This window comes from Astatotilapia calliptera, chromosome 13 (assembly GCF_900246225.1).
Source record: "Astatotilapia calliptera chromosome 13, fAstCal1.2, whole genome shotgun sequence".
Lineage (NCBI taxonomy): Eukaryota > Metazoa > Chordata > Actinopteri > Cichliformes > Cichlidae > Astatotilapia > Astatotilapia calliptera.
Genome location: NC_039314.1, coordinates 18,241,342 through 18,256,316, shown reverse-complemented (window position 1 = coordinate 18,256,316; position 14,975 = coordinate 18,241,342). Strand labels below are relative to the sequence as shown.

General features: G+C 44.9%; 1 protein-coding gene across 4 annotated transcripts in view; it reads right to left on the bottom strand.

Annotated features, from left to right (window-relative positions):
• The window catches only part of ctbp2a (C-terminal binding protein 2a), a 79,355-nt gene that overhangs the window by 34,403 nt on the left and 29,977 nt on the right, over positions 1 to 14,975 (bottom strand). For 2 of the 4 annotated variants that reach the window (XM_026190079.1, XM_026190080.1), the window contains exon 1: positions 3,466 to 5,775. The exons of 1 other annotated variant lie outside the window; for it this stretch is intronic. In XM_026190079.1, coding sequence (XP_026045864.1) covers positions 3,466 to 5,749 — 2,284 coding nt within the window. In that variant the 5' untranslated portion in view covers positions 5,750 to 5,775. Of the gene's footprint in view, positions 1 to 3,465; positions 5,805 to 14,975 lie in introns of those variants that run through there. One more of the 4 variants, XM_026190078.1, reaches the window with a different exon arrangement.

Here is a 14,975-nt window from a genome sequence, read left to right as displayed (position 1 = left end):
ACTGTCTGTAGCTTTGACCTGGACCCCGTTAATACATAATCTGCTATCTCCAGAACGAACATGCCACAACCCTCCCCCACCATCGTGCCAGGCCTAAGCAAGCAAGAAAATTGCGGCTAGTGTGTCAGTCATGCATTGCAGAGCAAAGCAAAGCTGACGTGAACTGGCACTGAGTCACCTGGCCAAAGTCCGTGATGAGGGGGTCAACGCCCTCAGCAGGGGTGGAAGTAAAGAAGGTAGAGTCCTAGAGTAGCTTATATTGTGTTTATGCCAGTTTGGGGGTGGGGGTGTCCTAGTTAGCCCTGCTCTAGGGTATTCCATAAAGCATCATATAGTGAGGTTGGTGGGGCCATGCCATCTGCATTTACACATGGGCTATTAATTCAAAGGGAAATTCTTTCTGCTTCTGGATGCAACATATTGCTAATGAATTATTTGAGGTATTCAGAATATCCAATTTACAATCTCATAACTTATTCAACAAAAAATGTTAGAGAAGCATTATTGCTGCCATCTATCCATTTTCTATTACTTGTCCAGATTCAGGTTGTAGGGACAGACCTCTATCTCCCCAGCAACCATTTTCGGCTCTTCAGGGGTGATATCGAGCCACTTGTGAGACCTCATCTCTCTAGTGTGTCCCGAGTCTACCTTCACGAATTCTCTTGGTTGGAAAAACCAGAAACACCTCACCTGCCTGGAGTTAATGCTGCTATTAAGACTAATAGTGTTACCTGATAAACAACATTACAACATTTTACCTGACAGGCTGAAACATACTATATTGCTAAGTCTGAATTATGTTATCTTTTTTGGAAAAAAGTAACCAAAACCTCCAAATAACTACTTAGCCATCCCAAAATAAGTGGATGATTTTTTTGCATTTTTTTTTTCTAAATGCATTAGCTCAGCCTGCCTTTTTGTATAAGGAAAAAAACGGATGGAGTAAATTTGCAGTGTTTTATGACAATGGAGCGACCCTTTAACCAAAAGCAAATCTGCCTACGATTACCACCAAAACCCATGTTGCCTAGCAACGTACAATTTAGGAACATGCTTTCAGAGCAGCTTTTGCGGACGTGTCCATTAACAGATGAAATTACCAAAGCAACAAATGTCAGCCACATGCAAATGAGGTCTACTCTGCTGACTGTGTGTGTACTAACAATGTGATATATGTGTATGACGCAGACATGAAGAAATCTGTTTCCAAAGCATATTTTGACTATCGAGCAGTGGGGTTCTTTTAATGTCTGCTCTTTTGGGCTTAAAAACAAAAGAAAACAAAGGAACAAAACACACACACACAAGAGGACAACAAAGCTGTCTCCGTTCAATAATGTGTATCCAGCCTGTCCTGTACATTTTAAGTCTATTTCAATCCACTATCTATGTACAGAAGGTCTCACGGAAAGCCAGAAGGCTGGTCTGAGCAAAATGGGACTATCTATGGATTACTGCAGCAAAGGAAGGATTAAGCCTCACTCCCTGTACTCATCAGAACCTGCAAAGAGAGAATGACACAATCACACATCGGCCATCAGCAGTGTAATTCGATTTTATCTGACCAGTGATGCTGCTAGTCAGCCTCGGGTGAGCTGGTGCTGATGGAGAAATCGGCCTTTATTGCCCAGCCTATAAAATCAACTTCTATCAGGCCATGGGATTTAAATATAATTTAGGTAGCCACTCTTGTGCTGATTTAAAGCTTTAATCTGATATCCAAATAAATCTGACCGACTACACAATGAGGATGAATTGACTGAATGCATTTTATTTAATCCGGAATTGAAAAGTGAATTTGGGACACAACCCATTAAATAAACACTAAAAAAACAGAAACAAAGAGGAGTCTCAGAAATAAAATGAATTAGCAGATCTGTTCATGAGGAACAAGGTAAGACTAATTGCTATTCTACGCAGGTTGGCGGTACACCTTGGCAGGCAGAAGGGCCTGAAGGAATGCTGTGTGGCCCGAGTGGCTATAAAGCTTTTCGAGGCTACCGTGATGCATCCTTATTATCACAATGAGGGAAGATATCTGTGTTTACTGCAACAAGGGCTCAGGGGCCATGGGGAGACGGTGCAAGGCACAGAAAAAGAGGATGTGATCAAAAACAGCTGCAGTTACAATGACACCCCAGCTGAAGAGCTACACAACTAATGCTGCAATCACCATTATGCAACATCTTGAATCCTATACAGTTGTGGCAGAACAAATTCTTTTTTTTTTCTTAAATGGCCTGTTGATTTTGCTTTTGCGCCAAATAGTTACCATTTGATACAGCAGATAAGAGCTAAATTATTTTGAAAAAAGCATATCTGCAGAAGGAGTCGGTGGCAAACTCAATCCCACATACTGCACACAGATGCACACACAAGCTACCTCCTGTTCCCACACAATAATTGCACACAACATCTGACTTCTCTAGTCAAAGAAATCCTAATGTGAACTGTTCACACATGAATGCGGTGACTGACAGACTGTAACATGAAGACCGTGCACAGTTGTTAAATTTTAAAACATATCAGAAAGGCTGCTGACAGCTGTTCCTCCCAAATCCTCTATATTGCGCCTCGTCAATGCCATTCGTGTTGTATTTAATGGGCGATATCTCATTCTGACAAAGGAACTGCATGAGATTAGTGAAATGACAAAAGGTCTTCAGAGAAAGTAACAGGAATTCTGACAAATCAGGCTCTCGCAGAGATAAGCAGACGAGAAAGTGAGATGTAAGTATCGGCTTAGGACGTGGGGTAGATTACAAGAATGCTTAAAGCAAAAAGTTATCCTTTTATGGTAATAATTCAAAATCTGGACAGCAGCTTTATAAAAAATAGACAAGGGCAGCAAGAAAAGACACATCATTTATCTACTGTTGATGTAATTAGTGCCAAGACAGGAGAGGAAACAAATGACAGCACAGACCAGAAAGATAAAACGATTCAAAAAGTCTTCCATTAATATTCAAACTGTGTTTGGATTTTTTTAAGGTCAAGAATCATGCATAGCATACCAGTATCCATGCTGAGCTAAATAGATTTCACATACCCCTAGTCTGAATGCTGGTATAAAGCAAAGTATGCTGGTATAAAGCGAAGGCTTATCTGGTATTCACTTACTCATGATTCATCACGACAAAGGATGAAAATAGATTTACAGTGTCTTCTCCTTTTATTTATTTTTTTAAAGAAACAACTGCTGAATGGCTCTTAGAAATGTCAAAGTAATATTTAAAAGTTGATATGATTTCTAACAAAGCAGTAGCACTGCTTTGTGCTGCTCCTGAAAGCAATGAGAGGAATGGGAACTGGTATCTTACATAAATCACACACAAAATGAAGAGCTCTGTCACAAGTAAACAGCCTTATCTATTGAAAACATGTGAAACAGCCAAGAGCACATCTATCATGAAAACAGACAAATACCAGATAAATCTAAAAGGAGAAAAAAATAGGATTTACTTGTATCTGGAGATGCCATAGTCGACACGATGACTGGTGGACCCGTGCGTCGACTTAGCTTCTGGTTAGCAGCCAGGGCACCTTGGCCTTGAACGGGTGCTCCCACGGGAACGAGAGCATTGTCTGATCCTGGTCCCCCACCCTTTCGGATCAGCTGAGGACTAGGGTGAGGGCTGTGCATGGGTGACAATGGCACTAAGTTCCTGTCCCTCTTCATCAGCTCTATGGGCACTGTGTAGTTGGTAGAGTATGCTTTTGGTACCTGTTGCGGTGGCTGTGGTAAAGCAGGCATGGATATAGGCATCTGCTGTGGCATACCTGGCATCGAGTGAATGGACCCCGCAATGGCAGGCATTGACCCAGTCATCTGGTGAGGCATTATCTGCATACCTGGCATAGGCACCCCTGGCATCCCAGAAGAGTAGGCTGACATGGGTCTTGACTGGACAGACATGAGGGCTCCAGCGTATGGCCCTGGTGAACGAGGGGGTTGGCCTGGGTATCCTCCAGAGGCCTCCAGTAACTGCTGTGAGGGAGCACTGCTGGGCCTTCTACCGATTACTTCTCCCATCCGCGGAGAGATAGTTTGCATGGCCCCAGGTGTTGGTGGGGGCATTAGTTGGGGATCTACTGCTAAAGGTTGTGGGGTATGTGGTGGATGATGATGGTGGTGGTGTGGTTGATAGATGTCTGCGCGATGGCTAAAGCTATTAGAGCGACCTCGCATGGGCGTTTGAGGTTGGGAGGGGGCTGGTGTAGCTTCTATTGGGCGCTTGTAATGGTGGACCAGGCGAGACAGCACACGAGCCTGACCGAGGTTTGGGGCAACTGTGCGGACATCATTCTCCTCCATGACAGCCAGCATGCTAGTGGAGTCAAACCCCTGCTGGATAAGTGAGGAGATGGTGCTCTCTGAGAGGCCCTCGTTTCGCAACAGAGAAAGAAACTCTGGATCGACCGACTTCTTGGGATCCACCGGCAAAGGAGTCTGTGGGGCGGTTGGTGGAGGAGCGGGAAGAGGGGCAGGGAGTGGAGTAGCTGGGGGAGGAGGGGCTGGAGTTGGAACCACTTGCAGAGGTGGAGGTGCAGCAGGGGCAATTGCTGCAGTATGGACTGGAGTAGGTGGAGCAGGAAGTGGTGCAGCCATAGAAAGGTTAGGGTCAGTGACCGGCATGGTAGGCGGAGGTGGCAGAGGTTGAGGTTGTTGCTGTTGCAGATGGTGTTGCTGCAACTGTTCTTGCTGAAGATGCTGTTGCTGAATTTGCTGTTGTTGTATTTGTTGCTGTTGTAGTTGTTGCTGCTGTAACTGCTGCTGCTGAAGTTGTTGCTGTTGGAACTGCTGCTGTTGTATTTGTTGATGCTGTTGTAACTGTTGCTGTTGTATTTGTTGCTGCTGTTGTAACTGTTGCTGCTGTATTTGTTGCTGATGCTGTAATTGATGCTGTTGCTGGATGGTTAACGGTGAGGCTGTCTCTTGCCTCATAATCATGCTTTGACTGGCTGGATCTACCACTAGACAGGTGGCAGCCTGCTGCTGCGGATCCAGAGGGCGGCCATTAGCATCAGTATAAACGGACTGACTTGTCAGAGGCGGAGGCTCACTGGCATACCGAGGAGACGGCTGCTCCATTCCATAGTGAGCAGGAGGGGGGTCTCGAGGGGATATCTTAGCAGAAGTTATAGCACCAGGTTCCCTATATGCCCTATTCAATTCATGAGTGCTTGGAGGAGGGGGAGGAGGTAAAGGTGATGGGGGACCTTGAGATCCAGCCCGCACTACCTGACCTTGATCCCACGCAGTACGAGCCCCAGGTGTCATTCCTAAATGTGAGCCCGACCTGCTGAGAGGATGAGGCAGCGGAGGCTGATGCTCAGATCGGTAAAAGGCCTCCGGTGGCCGAGGAGTCATGGCTGGGTCATGGGAGTAGTAGTCCTGGTGTGGAATGGATCCTCGATGAGCCATGGGCACTCGTTCGTAGTGGTTTAGATCTGGCACAGAGCCCTTCCTAAGCCCCCGTGGGTCGTGTCTCTCGGCGTAAACCTGTCCGTAAAGGGAATCTTGGTAGGAATACGGGTCGCGTTTCAAATCGAGGTCAGGAAGACGCACCCCAGCTGGTGGCTCATACCACCCTCCTCCCTCTCCGTATGACAAAGAGCTCCGCCGGCCTGTTACTCTTGCCTGCTGTTCGTACACGCTGTCAGGTCTTTCCCACTGACCCTCATTCCCCCCTAACGTGTCCCAACTGTGGGAGCGTCCGAGGCTCACTTTGTTAGGGACAAGCATTGGCGAAAAAGAAAAAAGCTGAAAATCTGTTAACAGAGGAAAGAAAAAAAAACACAGAAATAGAAAAAATAAAGAGCTCCCAACAGGCAGTGTGTGTGAGAGAAAGAAAGTTCTCTTTCAGGTCTTCATGTGCAGCAGCAACAAAAAAATTGAACGGAGTGAGAAAGGATGAAGATGAAGCAAAGTCTAGCGTTTCACCTGATATCTGTTTGTAATATTGTAAGTCCGTACTATCAGGTGACTTCCCCCTTTGCTGGCAGCCCTTGAATAATTAATCTCTGGCCATGCTGGCTTGTTGCGCATGAGGAAAGAGGACACCACACACAAACATATCCACATCACACCAAACCACACAAACACTGCAGAGGTAGAAGACACAGAAACAGAGTGCATGCTTGAGCTAGCCAGCAAACATTCATCCAAAAAAAAAAAAAAAAAAGGGGGGGGGGGGGGGGGGAAGAAGTGGATAGGTTGGGTTATAGGTTGGGATGGGCAGGGGCTTGTACTAATCCAATAGGGTTTAGCTGTCCCTTCTCCGGGACATTTTACTTGCTCTGCCGATTGCTATGAGGGATTACACCTAAATAAAGCCTGTTTAATTCCACATCCAACTGTGACGTCATGTGAACCAGATACGAGCGTATCTGGTGATGGTGATGAGTATCGTGATCATGGTAATGCCAGTGATTTTGATTCCATTCCCAAATCCCTTACCCGCTCTTTCAGAGACACCTACCTGAAGCTGCTGCTGATGCGCTGCCGTCAACAGGTCTCAGAACGTAGTTTGGCCGAGTGATGGCGAGGGGAGGGGAGGCCAGGCAAGACGTACAGCTTCATTGAAAACAAATGAAATACAGGTCTCCCAGCTAAGTCCCATGTGCTGTCAGTAAACATCAAATCCACTCTGATTGGACACTAATCCTCCAGGCCCCATGCTTGCAGCAGAGCCACCACGCAACTGCTGCCCAACTCTCTGTGAAATGTCCTTGATGGCTCTGTGGTGCTTACTGACAGTGCCTCACTCTCTTTGATTTGGGATCAGTCAGACCTGCTGTCTGTATGTAAAATGCAGGACAATGAAAATTGTGATTGCAGAATGCATGATGAAATCCACACGCAACATCTGGCCTCAAAATGAATGAGTGAAATACGTCACTTTGTACAGACCCTCAGTATAATTTAATCTGGCCATTTATATTACAGTTCTATCTATATGCATCTTACTGTCAGTAAAATACAGCACCTTCCCCCTCTTTCACAAATCTCCTCTGATCTCCTTCACTTAGGGAGGCTCTGTAATCTGGATTTGCCCCTTTGCAGAGAAAACTAAAACACCGGGGAGGGGGATACGAGTGTGTGCACATATGTGTGTGAAGGGGGAGGGAGGGATCTTTTTGTAACAGCAGTTAATCCCAATGCACCTACAACCTTCGCTGAGCAAGAGCACCAAAACACAATCTCATTTCAATTTGTTCAAACAAGGAGGCGTATGAAAACAAAACAAACTGTGCTATGTATCATCCAAGAGACATTCATTAAGTTGTAATTAACTGGATACATTTATCATTTCAATTAAAAAAGGTGATTTTCATTGCGTGGCTCTAAAGGTGTACTTACCCAGCTTTCTGCAGGTCTTACTTCATGCCGTTGTGGCTGAAACCCGATCCTGATCTGGATCTTGTTTATTAATGCATGAAAACACATGTAAGATGAGGAAGTGTCCATCTGAAATTCCCTCTCAGAGACGGCGAGGGTGTGGTAATATATGAGACCAAAGCCTTGGTTAATATCGGTGTTAATGGAAAACTCCTGAATACTCTCATTGGCACTAATATTTTTGCTTAATCGGAGTTGTGTAATTAAAAGAAGGAAGAGACCAAAGAGGGAGACTTTTTGGCTGTTTTCTGAGAGCTTTTCTGAACTGCTAGCCTGCTTCATGTGAGAAAGGAAATTAAAAGGGAAGGAGAGGAGGCACGAGTGAACCATCACAAAGATCTAAAACAGACTGTAAAGATGAATTATTAAATCAAAGCAGAGGAATGGGGGGGGGGGGGGGGGGGGGGGGTCACTTTTGAATCCCATTTTGAATTTATTAACCAATGGGGGGGGGGGGGGGTTACATTCATTCAATCTACGGGTGTCATTCACCACCTGAAGACACGCAGTATTTTCTGTGTTTAATGTTAAACTTGGACAACACAGAAGCAACTTTCCATGCTGTCATAATCCAAAATGATTATTCATTTCCAAAAGTCAGACTTCACACATATCATTCCTAATTGAGACGCTTGCCTACAACCATCATCGCAAGGCTGACAGTCTTTATTGAGAACTGAATAATGCTGCTTAGAGCTGGAAAAAGAAATATCGCTAGCTCTCTGTCAGTATATTCATTAATATATCCACATTTGTGTCAAGGGCAGCAGGGTAGTAAAGACCGACTTCCTTCCCTAACCTCATCCGCTCCTCTCATTACTTTTTCTGCCCTGGTTCTCGAGCGACTCAGTACAGCAGAGCAGATCACTCATGCCCATAAAGTCAACTTCAAATAGAGAGACGGGAGCAGAGGTGTGTGCTCAGGGTTTGCGGATCTAATCCTAACAGGAAAGCAAATCACGGCGTTCTGTTTGCTTCAAACTAAACAATGTCTGACTGTCAAATTTTAATGTTCCAACATTTGCCATACTTCCCCGACTGTGCACACAACGCCAGATTTCCCGTAACAGCAGGATTTAGGAATTAAGCCGAGGATTTTTAGAACAAATATAATACCACCCCAGCAGAAGCTTATAGAGACCCTAGACTGAATAAGATTTGACTGGTTAAAAATTCAAAAGCTCTAAAACGTATAGAAGCCTCAAGTAAATGAACCTGGAGTGAAAATGCAGTTATGGCATTAATAGATTACAGAAAATACTTCTCTATGTTTTCTCTGGTTTTACTTTTTAAGAATCAGAAGAGTGCACTTTTCTCAGTATTAAAGAGAAACGCATTAAGAAGCAATTTACATGAATGGTGTGCAATTGCTAGACCTATGGCTAATCCATTGCACAATACGAACGCCATTGTTTAATAAACATGCTTCAACTCTCTGTCACTCAGCCCTCTCAAACATTGCAGCTAAGCCAGCGGGACAACCAGACGTGGGTCACTTTATGTGTCCACATGGTCTTATCATGCAAAATGTTTGCATGCTTTACCAAATGTCAAATCAGAAGGTTTACATGCAACAAGCAGATTTAGAAATCTGAGGTCTCTCCACACGCACACACAGATATTTGGCTTGAGCAATCCCATATCCCCACTCAGCTTTTTGACCCTGCTCTGCTCTTCTTCTGACATGCAGCACAGACAGCAGTGGCCACGGTGCTTCATTAATGCTCCTTTTCATTCACACGCGCAGACTGCTGCTAAAGCCTTGGCCTTGGTCTAGTGTGCATACATGAATAGGAATCACACGCTAACTCAAAGTGAATATAACAGGAATAAAAAACAACTGTCTCCTAGAGTGTGACACGCCACGTACCAAAGGCATGATTCGAATGTTAAACACACATTGACTTATGCATGAGCGCGAGGCAGGAGGCACTAACTGGAAATGGGATTACAATGCCAACACTGCTGCAAAGAATAATGCTGTCAGATGAATTGCAATGCAGCCTTAACAGACATTATGTACATGACTGGCTTATATGTGATTCCAGTGGGATTATTTGTCTCTAAAGGCAACTCCATGGGGAATGAATGGACAGTAAAATGGAGGTAGATGACAATGAAGCTGGTACTTATCTAAATGACAATCATACACAGGGCAAAATTCATAAGTGACACACAATTCTTTCCATTTTTGCTGCTACATATACACACACAGCAGCAGAAGCCCGCAAATTCTCCAGAATTTCCTCTATGTCAGCTATGTTACACTGTGATCCCTCTACACATAATCCATCTCCATTGCGTGCATCCCATCATCCCACCTCTCCAGCCCATCCTTCATCCAGTCCCTAGCCTGATCCAAGGAAGCCACAAGTCATTAAATACTCCTTGTCGTAGCTGAGGAGTGCATTTGATTTCTTCCAGGAGCCCATTTCCAACTTTTAACAAAAGTGCTGTATGCCAGCATAAACAAAGCCAAATAGAGGCACTAGACGTAAGAAAACAAACAAGCAAAGTCACATGCTAATGACAATAACAACAAAATCACACATGACAGTGTTTTTCCCTCCAAATATAACACTGTTGTATCTTTGCTTTTCTGCTCCCCTCGCTCAGTTATGCTCTCCATAAAGCCTATAAAGGGGTCGTGGATTTTGGTGAGGAGCCTGGAACAAGCCCGAAGGCAGGGTGGTGGGATGGTGGCGGGGGGAGCTCTGACCCAGACACCACTCCGATGACTTCACACAAGAGCTGGATGCCAGAGTATGGAGAGAGTAGGGTGGATAATGGGGGGCAAGGGAGGGTTAAAAGCAAAAAGGTATATGTAGCAGAACCCCGAGTGTGCTAAAAAGCTCAGGATACAGAGGCCCCATGCACCTCACCCCCTCCCCCTCTGGGGTGTGTGTGTGTGTGTGTGTGTGTTGGGGGGGGGGGGGGGGGGGGGGGATGACATCAGGACAACTCCACCCTTTTTTCCCCCACTACGTCCCTGCTTGTCCTCTCTGTTTAATTTGAAGCGTTTGGTTATAATGAAAAAGCGTGCAGGTCCGTTAAATGCGAGGAGATGAATAATTCACGGGCAAAATTTTACAGTGTAGCGGCTTGACTGGCCACATTATTTACTACTCTCTGTTAAAACATTTCTCCCCGTTGTACACATGACAAAACAAGATGCATTATCAGGCATTAACATATTTATTTAACTGCCAGCTAAAGCACTTGGAGTCGCCATGACAAATTCCACTACCCCACCTTGTGGTGTTTGCGTCCAAGCACAGATTCTCAACTTGTAAATCAACATTCAGGAACATGCTGTCGCTGCGACCTAGTTCACATCGCAGCGCCATTCACACCCCGTCTCTGCCTGGATCAGTCAGTTAGCTCTGGCTAAATAGCAATGGCAACAACTTGCATTGCTGCCCAAGCCAATGCATGCTGGGTACACAGATGGAGCAGACAGAAGGAGACAGAGAGAGGAGAGAGTTAGAAAAAGGAGGGGGAATGACAGAGTATGGGAACTGATGCTCACAACAGATGTTTGCCATAGTTCCCTTATTGCGGTTACACTCTTCTTGGCACTTTATCAAACCCACAAAGAGGAGGAACATTTGCACTATATAAATTTTAGAAGCTGATATCAAAACTAAACAAAAGAGAAACAAGCGGAAACATCTCTGTAATCAAATAGGACTCACTTTCATGATGGATTAATAAGTTTAATAAACTCCCTCTATGTCAACACAATTAGCTGAGTAGTCAGTAGTTGGTTGGTGCAGTTTTTAAAAGTATTGTCATACATGTGCACCAAATTAATTTGATTCTGTTGTTGTTTAACTCCCAACAACTACAGATTCATTACGTAGTTCATACAAGGGGGGATACAGTACAGTACAAGCTCGGGGGCTGGAACCGGCCCTCACACTATCTCAGTCCAGTCCCCAGTGGCCTAAGTCAATGAAAGCTGTCGCTTCAGCAGGAGGCCTGTGCTACCCATGATTTGTTTTTTAATACATGCATAAATCATACTAAATGTATGTTTCTCATCACTTGAACGGACTCAAAGTGCACCTCATTAAAATGAAGTTTGTGAGGGTACTCCTTCTGCTGCTCTGCAGCATCAGTAGGATAACACTGTAGCAGCACAAGAACCAGTTCTCAACTAGCTGCACGTCCTGGTTGGAGTGACCCTCCAGTTCCCAGAAAAGAGAGCAAATCAAAGAGTACCGTCACCTGCAGTCTGAAACGGGTCGTGAAGTTTGTCGGACTGCAAGATGAGTCTCACAATAATAGCCTGAAGAGCTTCCCAGTAGAGAAATAGGATACAGAAAGTGCTGTGGTTGAACTTTCAAAACAAGAGCACAATCGACTGCAAGAGATTATTGATCACCGCTGTCACAGTTAATATATGGTGCAAAATCACAACAACTGTCACCTTAGGGCGCTTTTGATTGAAAGGCAAAGACCCTACAGTAATACAGAGAAAAGCCCAACAATCAGAAAGCCCCCTGTGAGTAAGCCCCTGGTGACAATGGGAAAGAAAAACTCCGTTTTAACAGGAAGAAACCTCCTGTGGGACCAGGCATCTGCACCAAAGAGCTGGGGTAGGGGGAAGAAGACAGGACAGAAGACACACAAAAGAAGAGAACCAATGAGACAGTCTCATAAAAAATAAAATAAAATAAATAAAGACATCGTAAAATATGCTTGACAAGACTTCCTGAGGAATTGGTGACTTATTTTAATCTGTCATGTCACTAAAAGTCATGAATTTCAGCATTGTTCAATGTGCAGTCTTTTGATTACTGCATCAACACGGGTCTTTTTCTGATTATCCAAATCAGGGTCACGGGTCTGCTGGAGCTTATCCCAGCTATAATAAGGCAACAGCCAGGGCCTATCATAGTGCTAGCACAGAGAGACAACCATTTATGCTCACATTCACACCTAGAGCCAATGCAGAATCACCAATTAACCTAACATGCATGTCGCTGCTGGGGAGAAAGCTGGAGTACCCAGAGGGAATCTAAGTAGGCACAAAAGGCCCCAGCAGACTGGTGTATACAAATCTGCTGTGAGGTGACAGTGCTAACCACCACACCACTGTGCTGCCCCAAACACCTGGTCATTTAAGCTCTAAATTTTAATAAATTGAAGCATTAGGGAAAAGGGCAGTGGTGCTGTTTCATGCATCTAATGAGTGCCTTTTGTCCACTGATACAACTGAACAAATGACAACATTGTTTCCAGTTCTGGGAAGTTTACCAACTTTCCTAAGACAACTTCTTGCGGGAAAGCCCAAACTGATTATTGATTAACCGTCAGAAGTGCTTCATCAGGCAAAAAGCCGAACAGCATCTGTTTTCAAAATCTCAAATCCGAGTATTTGTTCTATACTGCGATGCGAATATCTTTGGACGGTGAATCACATCGGATATCTTCAACAGAAAAACACTCACCGTTCCAGTAAATTCTACATTCCAGCACCGTGACTACCTTTGATGGGAGTAAACAGCCACACTTGATCAGCCGTTTCGAATTCGATTTAGGCCGCAGGCGCAGCTCAGTTAGCCACTCATCACAATGAGTAAAGATGTAATCAATGCGCTCTGCTGTGAAACAAGTATTGGATTGACACAGTTATCCTCAGAAGATAAATGGAGATTACAGAAGCTCCTCTTGCCGTCTTGCCAAGTGCAGCCCACGACAACAACACAATCACAATCACTCCATAACGTTCTTATTTTTGTCAATACACATGATATGAACTTTGATTTCTATTTCACGCCTCAGTCCCACCACTCTGTTTATAGATAATAGTGGGTGGCTTTGACATTATGGTGTAGAACACCCCATGCCTCTGGTTTTAAAATACTCTTTTTATATGGTTCAGTAGATTTAATGCTACCGTGAAAGCAGCGTGATTCACCACCCTCTGATCTTTTAACTTCCCTGATGTGAATCACCCTCTTCTACAGATTTTTTTAAGAGCAGCTGTGTGATGACTAACTGCAGTAGAAAAAAAAAAGTCCCCCTTCATCTTTGGCAGTGACTTCATTGTTGATAAGTAGTGCAGATATGGACACTGCTGACACTGTGGAACAAACAAGGCAGCTCACACAACACTGTTATATATTGAACAAAGATGGTGCCGGTGTGTGCGGCTCACCGTCTGTCTCTGTCAATTTTGTGTTTGTTTGTTTTGTTTTTTACAATTTGTGCCACCCAAATCAACTCGCGACTGGTATATGAACGCCAAAAACTTTTGGATCTTCAATATTTTCTGACAAATCAGCAAGGACAAACAACAGGGTATCCCCCATCTCTGGCTGATGTTCCTGCTTACCTGCTATGCGGAGCGCTTCCTGCTTCAACGCATCGTCGCAGTAAACGAGCCGATCAGCTAGTGAAGCTTAAAGCTTGCCTTACTTTTTCTCTAGCGGCTGCTCCAGTGGATTATAGTCTGTTCCATCGCATCCCAAGGCGTCTCCTGAATCATGTTGCTCCTTGTCTGGTTCCTGTCGTAGGCTTGAGTGGACGTGTGCCTGCTCGCTGGTGTTTTTCACGTCTTGGGCGCTGTGGAATAAACTTTGTGAATTTGTGCCCATTAACTTGGGCTTCACAGACAACTTCTGCCCAGACTCCAGCTCCAATGAGAATGGCTTTAATAAATGCCCGGTCCATAGCAAGTAAAACGTTTGTCATAAACGATTTCTTTTCTTCAAATGGATGAAAATTGGTGAGTCTAGCTTCATTTCTGAAATATTGCCCTCCGACTGCTCATTTTTAAATGCTCCAAGGATATCAGGTAGAGGAGGAGGAATATTGACAGTTTTTAAAAGTAACTTTAATTGCAAGCAACTCCATGTACCGGTTCCCCCCTCCAGTTTTTAACTTTTGATGTTTGAACTGGGATGTTTTCAACCGATTGTGTGTGCAGTAATCTACCGACCACCAAAGTTTAACAAAGACTTTTTAAATGACTGTGGTGGGGCGTGGTCTGCGGTGCCGTGCGGACGCACCCGCACGGCATCCACAATCACGCCCGCCATGTTAAAACACGGGGACTCAGGGGTTGGGGTTGTGTTGTGGTGAGATGTGAATAAAGATGGCTCTAAATGATACTCCGTGGTCCCATCCATCCATCCATCCATTCGCTTCCGCTTATCCTTTTCAGGGTCGCGGGGGGCGCTGGAGCCTATCCCAGCTGTCATAGGGCGAAAGGCGGGGTACACCCTGGACAGGTCGCCAGTCTGTCGCAGGGCTAACACATAGGGACAGACAACCATTCACACTCACATTCACTCGCACATTCACACCTAGTGGCAATTTGGATTATTCAATTAACCTATCCCCACAAGCTGCATGTCTTTGGACGGTGGGAGGAAGCCGGAGTACCCGGAGAGAACCCACGCAAACACGGGGAGAACATGCAAACTCCACACAGAAAGACCCCGGCCTGATGGTGGAATTGAACTCAGGACCTTCTTGCTGTGCGGCAACAGTGCTAACCACCGTGCCACCGTGCTGCCTACTCCGTGGTCCCGCCGTGCCTTATTCTCGCCACATTGGT